This window comes from Manacus vitellinus, unplaced genomic scaffold, assembly GCF_001715985.3.
Source record: "Manacus vitellinus isolate BGI_N305 unplaced genomic scaffold, ASM171598v3 scaffold_43_pilon, whole genome shotgun sequence".
NCBI lineage: Eukaryota > Metazoa > Chordata > Aves > Passeriformes > Pipridae > Manacus > Manacus vitellinus.
This window is the reverse complement of record NW_021940560.1, coordinates 1,529,901-1,541,223: the sequence shown is the minus strand read 5'-3', so window position 1 is coordinate 1,541,223 and position 11,323 is coordinate 1,529,901. Positions and strand designations below refer to the sequence as shown.

Genomic DNA, 11,323 nt, shown 5'->3' with positions numbered 1-11,323 from the left:
TCCTTTCTGCCTGCTGTGCTGCTTCCATCTTTCCATGCCCTGCCTGCCCCCTTCCCATATGGAATCCCAGGCTGGTTTGGGTGAGAAAGGCCCTTGAAGCTTATCCATTCCATGGGCGTGGACACCTTCCACTAGCCCAGGTTGCTCCAAGCCCCATCCAACCCAGCCTTGGACACTTCCAGGGATCCAGGGGCACAATACTCTCCTTTTGTTATTCCAGAGGTTTTTCTCTATTCCCTTCCAGCAGCTTTTATTCCCACAGCAGCTCCCTGCTGTTATTTCCCTGCTGCAATATTGGCCTGTAACCAGAGCAGCAAGGGCAGTCATCGAGTTTCTGTCCGTGCCCACAGGGATTCCTGTTTCCTGCTTCTCTGGAGGGGAATTTTTGGCCCTTAACAGTTGAAGGAAATAAATATCCCGATAATAAACTGTCCCAATCCATCCCCATCCCAGAGCTGGGACCGTGTGTGACCGGCAGGGAAATGGAGCAGCTCCTCCAGTGTGATGATACACGTTCCACAGGTTCAGCATCCAGCCTGCAATGGAATTAATTATTCATTAGGCCACAATTATCCCCCTTGCTGCCCTTCCTCAGCTTGGAATTTCAGATGCTCGAGGTTCCTGTCTGTTCCCAGCTCTCCTGGAACACGGAGCGAGCCTGAAAGCCTTGGGCCTGTGGCAGGGCTGGGGGGCTGTGCAGTGTGAGAGGCACCAAAACTCAATTAAAGCAATTACTCTGATTATTTAAATAGCAAATCACTGAGATTTCCCCCCACATCATTTTGGGGTTTTTTGTGTGGCAGCCTGGTTTAACCTGGACCACACTGCTGCCTTTTTATGGAGTAAGTTGGGCTTCCCAGTGCTGCTGGAAGCTTTCTAGGAAAGCACTCCAAGGCAGCCTCAGAATTCCCTCCTGGAAATCTGGGAAGGCTTTTTCAGGTCATGTACATTTTGTTCCCAGCAGCTCTAACACCAGCAGTGGTTCATGGAGCCTTTCTGTGCTGGGGAAGAGCTTTGTGTGCCCACAGAAGGGGAAATACTCCTGTACAGGGAAAAACCCTAAACATGTAGGGAATCATGGAATGCTTTGGGTTGGAAAAGCCCTCTAAGATCGAGTCCAAGCATCCCCCAGCACTGCCCAGGCCACCACTGACCCCTGTCCCCAAGTGCCACATCCACAGGGCTCTGAAATCCCTCCAGGGCTGGAGACTCCAACAGTGCCATGGGCAGCCCCTGCCAAGGCCTGACCACCCTTTCCATGAGAAATTCCTCCTGATGTCCCACCTGACCCTCCCCTGGCACAGCCTGAGGCCGTTCCCTCTCCTCCTGTCCCTTGTTCCCTGGGAGCAGAGCCCGACCCCCCCCCGGCTCCCCCCTCCTGTCAGGGGGTTGCAGAGCCAGAAGGTCCCCCTGAGCCTCCTTTTCTCCAGGCTGAGCCCCCCCAGCTCCCTCAGCCCCTCCTGCTGCTCCAGCCCCTTCCCCAGAACACAGACAAAACAAACGGCTCATGAAATTTTAACCTCCAGGACCACATGAAAACACACAAAAAAGGCATGTCTTGCTCAGTTATATTTATTTGGAGGATGTTCTGCTTTTTATCAACAGCTCAGATGAAAACCCATACGCTGAGATCTGACCCTGAACACACACAGACCAGAAAATCCAATTAAACAGAATTCTGAAAGCATCAGGTGTGTCAAACTGCCAATGTAAAAGCAGCTTACCTGGTCCATGTCCTCCTGTCCTTCCAAGGTGGGTTTTTGGGCCATCACATCATCTCTGGGAAGTTGCTGGTTCCTGCCAGTCACTCTTTGGGAAGAGGCAGCATCTCCCAGCGCTTCCAGTTTTCCAGGACACCATCAAGGCCTTGATGTGGCACTCAGTGCTCTGGGCTGGTGACAAGGTGGGCACCGGGCACGGGGGGGACTCAGAGGCCTTTTCCAACCTTAATCATTTTGTGATAAACTCAATTATCTTTTAATGGTCCAATCCTTGACACCTCCCATCGTTCTGTCACTTCTCTCTCGGAACCGACTCTACTGTGAGATGACACCGAGGCCCAGCTCCAAACCCAGAACATTCCCAAGGATCCTCCACCAGAGCAGTTGGCTGCAAGGATTCCACTCCCTGCTGGAGCAGCGAGGAATCATCTGGATTTCTGTGCTCCTGAGCAGCAGCTATTTAAGAGCAGTTATAAAAATAAACATCATTTATTTCTCGGAGCAGATGCGGCTCCTTCTTCGGGGTGTCGTGAAATCCCACTAGAAATGCAACCCTGCCAAAAGCTACTGGCAAACAGCAGAAATACCACAGGATTTCAGGCTCCTCGGGGCTCTTCCCAGCATTTTTCCCACCTCAGTGCAGGACACAAAGAGACTGGAGAGACTTTCCAACGGTTTGTACTTTTGGCTCATTTATTGTAGAAAAGTTAATCGTAATGCAGTTCATCTTTGTACATCTAAATTCCAGAAAACGAATCCATAGAAATGAGGATACTATGGGCATGCAAGTCTGCATGATCCTGGTCACAAAAATAACACCACTTTAGTTTTATTTTATTTATTTTTATATAATTTTTTTTTTTCGGAGTTTTTCTTTGAAAGCCACTAAAAGCAGAGGGAGAGCAGAGCATGCACCACTGTACACATTGCATAGTATATTGGACCCACATGCCTTGTCGGGTGCTACACACACAGGATCTATGGGGGAAACAAAGGGCAAACCAGCAGAAAACACCAACTTGGGGAAGTCTTTTCCCAGTAAAGGCAGTAGTGTCCTCACCAGACTCTGGACTGGCTCCCAGTGAGGCTGGAGGCAGCGCTGCCCAGCTCCCACTGGGACCCAGTTTGGCTGAGAAACGGAGATTTTCCGGGGTCTGAGAAGCCCAAGGTGCAGAGTTTGCAGTTGGAATGACTGTTCTCATCCTTCTCCCCTCCTCTGCTCACCCAAAATTTGCATTTGGTGTGATTTAGGGCCTGGCTGACTCTCCCTCTCTGCACGAGAAGAGACTCAGGTGTGTCCCAGCCCTTGGCCCAGCACCCCTCACTTCCCTTTAGCTTTGAAATTCTCAGGAATATCAGTGGAATTTTTGGGTGCTGGGACTCTCCTCTCCCCCACCTCAAAGCCCTGTAGCCCCAACAACACATTTACTGGGAGTCTCTCAGTCCTGACCACTGGTGCATCGTGGGATATTCCTCAGTCACACCCAAAATCTACACACTGGCCAAACCTGAAGGAATTAATGTGATTCCAGCAGAAATGGATGCACTGGGCTTTCGGATTTTGAAAGCTTCTGTCACTAATTCATTGACGTGGAAGGAATACAAGTTACTGAAAAATCAATCCCGTGTGCAAAATGCCAAAACCAACTGCTGAAGGATCAGGCAGCGAGGAAAGGGATCAAAAATGCCATAAACCCACTGCTGCTGGGTCAAAAAGTGTCCCCCTGGTTCCCAAAAAACACGATGCTGAAGGCAGGAGTGGGATTCTTGGAAATTTGTGCTATTACAAATGTGCTTCTTTGTCCTCGCTCTGGTTGTACACGGTTGGAAAAACAGATTATTTTGTCCTGTCCGTGAGATTTCCTCACGCCGGGAATTAACACCAGAGGGATAAGGGGGATAAATTTAAGTACATTCTGGTTTTCAGGGAATATTGGCAAGGCAGGTGATGGTCAGGAGGTGACATTTCTGGTCAGACCCTGCTCCTGGAGAAGACAGGAGTAGAATCTGCTCCAGGTGGGAATTTGGGGGGAAAAGGCAGGTCTATGAACCATCACTGACACCAAGCCAAGGCTACTCCCAGCTCCAAAGGAATACAGGAATGACACACTCAGTAACATTTTACAGAATTCCCACCTTCTCCCCAAATTCTCTGTATGGATTTAATGACAATACTCCAATTCTTGAGTGGATTCCACACATAATGAAAGAAATCTTAAATTTCAATCCTAACATTTCAATCCTCAGTAGCATTTTTTGCTCTTTCTCCGAGTTAATTCCTTACATATATTTCACAACATTATTAAAGTTTCCCTTTATTTTTAAAGACACACCTTTATTTTCCTATATAAAATAAACTGGGCTAATTATTTTGCCTTAAAAACCCATCAGGAATGTAGAATCAAGGACAAGCTTAAGAAGGACTGAGCTTGGGGAAGAAAATACAGCAGAGGACACATTTAATCCATTATTGAAGAAAAAATGAGTATCAGAAGCCCTGATTTACCCAAATCAGTGGGATATGGAGCAATGGGATTAGCAAAATTATTCTGAAATGGTAGAGTCAGGAAAGACAGGAGATCCTGGGATGTTTCAGGGAATTCTGTGGAGCTGAGACCAAACTGAATTCAGAGGATTTGGCATCAAACTGAACACAAAGTTACAAATATCTTCAGCTGGGATAAATCCCATGGGATAAATGTTTGGCACCAGTAAAAGAACCTGAACGTGTCGAATACAACCTGCCAAGGAGGAAGGACCTGGAGTTGAAATTTAACAATTAACTGTCTTTAAAGTGGGTTTAAGAACTTTAAAATCCTTGGTTAAGTGATTCACAAACATAGGAATGCACCGAATTTTGTCTGTAGAGATTGTTGTTCTCACCTTTATTGGCTAAATCACTAATCCCAGTCCAGCAGTGCTGGAATTCTGACAGAAACACTGATCCCCAGCACAGTTTTTACTCATTAATGTGTGTCCTAAAAATAAATCCCTTTTTAAAACAGAGGCTATTTTGAATAAATGCAGAACCTATAGCACAGCTGGTATGTTTGTACTTACAGATGTATCTATTTTCAAAAGACAAAAATCCCCAGCAAGGAAGGAAACCTGGATCACTCCTGACTGGTTCCCTGTATTAATTTGGAATGGGCAGTGGGAGAAATTCATTACACACAGGAGTAAATCCAACTTAAGCCCACGTAATGAAGGACCTCAGGACCATCCAAGACTTCCCTCACAAGCTTGTTTTTATCCAAACAAAGCAGTTTTGGCACTTGAGATGCTTCAGGGGGTGGGTTTGTGCAGGTGTGGATCCTTCCCTTGCCTGGCCTGACATGGAAGACTGAAAAACAAGGCTCCAAAAGGCTCTAGAAAAATCTATGTGGGTGCTTGGCAGCGACCTGCAAATATGCAAATATCTGCAAGCAGTTAATGAGCTGATCCCTAATGACCCCTAATGATCCCTAATGACCCCTAATGATCCCTAATGCTACTGCAGGAGGAGGAGAAGCAGCTGCTGGGAGGGTTCTACGGCTCCTCTGCCATCAGGACTCCGATGCACAAACAGGGAACTGGGCAAAGCTGAGAGAGAAATGTTCAGCCTAAGGCCTCCTTTCTCATGCAAGTGCTGGGCTGTACATGGAAAAAGGGCTGGACAATTCCTGGAGCAGGGAATGCTGGAGCAGGCAGATGCAGCTGCTGCTCCCGGGCCGGATCCTGCCGTGTTTCCTCAGCTCCTTTGGCATCTTCAGGTGGAGGAAACTGGGCAGCACCAGGGCTGGCAGGTCCATCCCAACTCTGTGACTCCAGTGGGTGCAGACATTCCCATTTTTATCCTGGGAACGGGTCCACTGGGATCACCCAGCGAGGCTGGAGCTGCCTGTTGGACAGTGGAGTTATCAAAAATAATTAATCATCATCTGCCACCTTTCAATGCTGCTGGAGACGTGTCAGTGTGGGGTGTCCCACAAGGGAGATCAATGACTGCTCTCGTTAACCTCAAGAAGATAATGAGACTCCAGGATGCTGGAAACACCAGTGGGCTTTGCCAGCTGGTCCAGAAAGAAGAAACCATAATATTCCAGAAATTCCATTAGTGCTACATGCTGTCAAAGCCTGACTTCAGCAGGCTTTGGGAGGAAAACAAGCAAATAGAAAAGTTAACGATGCTCATTCTTGAAAGAATGAGTAGTTTTGCCATGAACCTGCATAAAAAATGCAAGTTCAGCACAATTGTGTCAATTTTAGGGAATGCACGAGGTGGGGAATTTCGGGAGGCTCTGGTTGTACAAAATGGTCAGGTGGGGTCGGTTTTTTCAATCCCATTGGATCTAAGGCTTCACTGCTCGTGTAAGACACAAGGTCCAATCCCAGAAATTCATCTGTTTAAAGGAACTCAACACTGGTGGAATAAATGACTGGTAGGAAGTAAGGCAGCGATATCTCCAAGGATTTCTCATGGAATCCAAAGCTCTGAATCAGCTCTAGGATCTCCCTGGGAGCAGATTTTCGCCTGGTATTCCCTTTTTATTGCAGTTCTGACCAGTCTGTGGTGACTGTTTAACCCCTCTCCCTTCCCCTGGATTTCGTGAGGGGAATGGGACCTGATCTTCCGGAGGGTTCTTGTGCGACGCTGGAATTTCAGACATTCGCAGGTGGATTTGGGGAGATGGAACATGGGTGTACTGGAATGGAGGTGCTCCACACACTGGGGAAGAGGAGGGGACTGTTTCCCACTTAAAAGGCAAATGGGAGCAAAATGGGAGAAAAAATCTGATGTCTCTACACTCCTGTCCCATCTGGGGACTCGGAGCTGTACTCAGGTAAACGAGAGGGAAAAAAGGCTATTCCCAACTTCCAACCACACAAACTATGGAGTTTGTTCCTTTTCCTGTTCCTATTTCCCTTCTCCTGTCTCAGTTCCTCCCTGCTGGTCCCGACAAAACCATCAGGACTGGCTAAAATAAAGAATTTGGCTGCAACATTTGTGCCAGGTCTAAAAATAACGTCAAACTGGAAAGTGTTTTGTCACTGCTGCAATAATTTGTGATATTTGGCACTCTCGAGAGTTTACATTTGGTTTGTGTGAAAAAGCCATCCTGGAAAGAAATCAGCAGAATAGAAATCCTTTTATCCTAAACTGGAAGTGGAAATTCCAGCAGACAAATACTGGAAGCTGACTCTCTGGCTTCCAGGGATTTTTTTAATTGTCAGATTTTTCTTTGTACGTTTGTTGTTGTTCGTTTTTATTTTTTCCCAACTGTTTGCAACATGCTCACGTCGACTTTCCAGTCAATTCACCCAAATTCCAACAGGAATTGGTTTATAAATTGGTTCCAAGTGGAACTGGTCATTTGGAATTTCCAGCAGAGGAAATCATTTTATAAGTGCCTCGACAGGTACCCGAAATTACAAACGGATGTGTCTAATACCTAACGACGAGAAAAAAAATACGGCTATAAATGCAGTAAATGTATTAAAACCAAAAACAACCCCCAAAACAACCCCTATGGACGGGCAGAAACGGAAGGGCCGGGCGGGGTTCGGTCGCCCCTAATTAACATGGATGAGAGCAGAGTGCAACCGGAGTGTCGGGCGTCACACCTGCCAAAGGAAGATGACTGGATTCTCATTCCTAGCTACGGGATGTGGGAGGTTCTCACGGGATGAATCCTGGCCGTGGCTCAGAGCCGGTGCCGCGAGTCGTGGCTGTACCCGCCGGGGGACCCCCGGGTCCGGTGGGGTTTGTAGGAGTCCTGGTACGAGTCAGAGAATTCTTCCTCCACGAGGGGGTAGTGGTCTCGGCTGTGCTGGGAGCTGGAAGACAAGCGGTTCCTGCTCTTGCGAGCCCTGTCGCTGTGGTAGTTCTCGTCCGGGGGGCCGAGCCCGCGGCGCTCGGCGGGAGAGTTCTCCGGGGCCGGGGGGCCGTGCCGCCCGCGCTGGCTCTGCGGGGCCAAACGGGCCAAGTTAGTACCGCTCGGGGCTCACCCTGCACCGCCTCTCACACCGCGCTCGGAGGCCTTCTGCCGGCCCTGCGCCTCGGCTGAGCTCTGCCTAACAAAGCCTGGCTCCTACAGGGCGCGGGGGGAGGCTGCCGGAGCTGGAAGCAGGACCGCGGGGGCCTGGCGGTGTCCGCCCTGTTCAATACCACACTGAGCATGGGGAGTGAGCTGATGTGGCAGCATTTATCACTTGGCTCTGATCAGGAACAGAACAGTCACCCTTCTACCTATGAGTGTTGATTTATGTGGTTTTAGAAAACGTCTGAAGGTGTTTGTTGGGGTTTTTTTTAAAAGGTGCTTCTCTGAGCACTATTTAAACCCTTCGTAGGACCAAACCAGTGATGGACTGCTAAGCAGGCAGCTAAGGGGAGGCTGAAATGATTAGAGGTTAACAAATCCTTTCAGCTGAAACACTGTATTTTAAATACATTGGCAGAAAAAGCTTTTCTGAGATAATTTATAAATTAAAAAGTTTTAGCCCACGATATTTTCACATTCCCATACAAAAATGCCCTACGTTTTTCACATGAACAAAATGAGTTCATGGTTTTTGCCAATTAATTGGCACAACGAAGAAATAGCCTAAAGTAAGCATTTTGTGTGCTGTTATCACACACTGAACCTCTCAGGAGTGTCAGCACCCATCAGGACAAACTCAGTGCTGAAACTCCAGCCCCTGCTCTCTGGGCTGTAAAACCTTCCTCCTGCTGCCTCACCCTCTGCCTGGCAACTGCTTTCCTGCAGAATTTATACCCCAGGGCTCACAGGACATCCAGGGACGGAGCAGTGGGTGTGAGGTTACAGCCTGGACAGGCAGGGATGGAGCAGCTGGCACAGGTTGGGCAGAGAAGCTGTGGCTGCCCCTGGATCCCTGGAAGTGTCCAAGGCCAGGCTGGACAGGACTTGGAGCAACCTGGGCTAGTGGAAGGTGTCCCTGCCCAAGGCAGGGGGTGGCACTGGATGGGCTTTAAGGTCCCTTCCCACCCAAACCAGTCTGGAATTCCATGATTCATTATAAATTATCCTTCTATTCATCTGACCTACACAAATGCCATTAGGATCTATAATCACTTCATCAATTGTAGCTGTAACTCTCTGTGCTCACCTTCCCTGTAGTAATTTACCTCTCTGGCTGCAACCTGCTCCTTTCCAGAACTTTCCAGCTCCCCTGCCTGCACTGTGTGTTCATCCCAATCCTGCTGTTCCCTTCCCGAGGTGTCAGTGTGGGACACACCTGGGGTGGTCACACCTGGGATTACATCCCAGGGGACTTTGGATCCATGGGCAGGGACACCTCCCACCAGCCCAGGTTGCTCCAAGCCCTGTCCAGCCTGGCCTTGGACACTCCCAGGGATCCAGGGGCAGCCACAGCTTTCTCTGGGCAGTAAATATTTTTCCAGGCCATGCTGGCAATGACCAAATTCCCTCTTCCTGCTGAGGACTGGGAACACCCCCAGCTCTGCATGGACACTTCCCTTTAAGGGAGGTGATTCCCAAGGCCCAGGTGTGGCAGCCCCAGCCTTGTCACCTGTGCCCTCTGTGCCACCTCACTGCACCCTCATGACCTCCCTGAGTCATGGGTTCAGTCACAGGTTTCAGTTCTCAGTAAACTGAAGTCCAAGGCACTGCCAGGTAGGAAAGGGAGACTCCCAAATCCTGGCTGGGTGAAGCAGGGACAGACTGTCCCAGCACATCTGGATCAGTGTCACTGTCACATGAGGCTCTAGGCTTTTGGATTTCAGTCCCTGAGATATCAGGGTCATAAGTAATATAAAATCTTGCAGTATCATAAGCACCTCTGCCAGTTTAATTAGCATGAGTGCTCCCTAATTACCACACACATCATTACAGTGACAACTGATGCAAATCCTTCTGATGGCCTGGACTGGCATAAAACCTCCATGTGGTTCATGGGGATGGGGGAAGTCCTCACTGTGAGATAACCACGGAAAACCTCAGGGCCTGCACCCTCAGTGGCACCACAAGCCAAACCCTGCAGCCTCTGGGTGGGCATCACTGACTCCAGGAGAAATTTACCCCTCTGCAGAGCACCAGCACCAGTCATCCCACCGAAACCCTTCAGAATCCGGGTGGAGTGGGGATTAAGTGATGCATACCTTCAGCCAGCCCACTGCACAGGGGTGATTTTCATCTTCAGTGTGAGTTTTCCCTAAGTAAATGGAGCAACATTGCACAGTTATTGCTGGTGTCCATTGATCAGAGAGAAATAAATGCCTGAAAAAAATTCTGTGGATACACCCAGTGCTCAAAATGAAACTGAAGAGGTGAAAAAAGTTCTGCAGATGGCATTTTATTGGCATGGAGGGATGGAAAACTGAAATTTTAAGGCAAGTGAGAATGGAAACAACAGTTTACATGTGCATGTCATCAGTAACAGAGCAGTGCTTGTGCACTCAGCCAGTCAGGAGACAGAGACTTGCTGCTCCTAATGAAACCAAGCACGGCATTAAGTGCTGGGAATTGTGCACCTGCAGGGCAGTGCAGGTCCCTCACAGCAACACTGAAACCACCACTGTTACCTGCTTCCAGACACTCTACAGGCAGAGCAGACGGTACATCTGTCAGGTGAATTATTCACTCGGGGTCATTTGTTCAGCTCTATTGCTGACAGACATTATTAGCAAGTGACACTCCTGGAGGTCCCCCCCCCGGCACACAGAGCTCCCTGCAATCCTGATCCCCTCCAGCACTCACAACTCTTAGAACCAAAAAAAAAAAAATTAAAAAAAAAATCTGTTTGCAAACTTAATAAAGCACGTACTTCTCATTAAGGACTATTTACATGCCACGATTGAAGTGTCAAAGTTCAGCCGAGTTTGAGCTATCCCTGTGGAAAAAAAGGGTCACAATTTTTTTCAATGGGTAAAAAAAAAAAAAAAAAAAAAAAAAAAAAAAAAAAAGTGTTAAATTCATACTCAAAAGAACCCAAAAAAGGGGAAGGGGTTTTGCTGATACAAGTATGGAGGGTTTTTTGCGAGGAGGGGAGGAATAAAAGGGATGGTTATAGAGCTGGCTGGAGGGAATTGCTGGGCATTTTAATTCCCACTGAAGGCAGAGCAGTGCCGCTGTTTCAGCACTGGGCTCAGTGAGTGGTTACTCACTGGTTACACCCCTCAGCTTGCCTGTCCCTGCTGGCAGTGGCCAAAGAGGGAGCAAACAGGAGTCACGCTGTACAAACCAGTTCACAGGTCCCCCCCAGGAGTGACCAAACCCACCTGGAGCGCAGGGCTGGGCGGGCCAGGCCGTGCTCTCCTACCTGCAGTCCCGAGATGGCGGCGGGATACGGGGAGAGGGCGGTGGATCCCAGGTTCCTGCCCAGCAGGGGGGTCAGGGGGGTGGTACTGGTGGTGTGGGTGGCTCGCCAATACGCCTCCAGGTACTCGGCCAGGTGCTCGCAGGCGTCCTCCAGCTGGTTCTCGTCCAGGATCACGTCAAACATGTCCTGGGCACGACACAGGGGCACACGGGGAAGTGAGGAGAGGGCAGACACCTCTGGCCAGGCTGAACCCTTAGGAGTCAGCAAATAGGGATCACGGCATGGGATCGCTGAAGGAGCCGACAAGAAAGATGGAGAGGGGG

General features: G+C 49.0%; 1 protein-coding gene across 1 annotated transcript in view; it reads right to left on the bottom strand.

Moving 5' to 3' along the window:
- Positions 1–6,478: 6,478 nt before the first annotated feature.
- CACNB4 (calcium voltage-gated channel auxiliary subunit beta 4) overlaps positions 6,479–11,323 on the bottom strand; it is a 74,633-nt gene continuing 69,788 nt past the window's right edge. Inside the window, exons 10-11 of the mRNA XM_029962188.1 lie at positions 11,001–11,290; positions 6,479–7,666 (exon numbers count right to left, since the gene is read on the bottom strand). Coding sequence (XP_029818048.1) covers positions 7,406–7,666; positions 11,001–11,290 — 551 coding nt within the window. The 3' untranslated portion in view covers positions 6,479–7,405. The remainder of the gene's footprint in view (positions 7,667–11,000; positions 11,291–11,323) is intronic.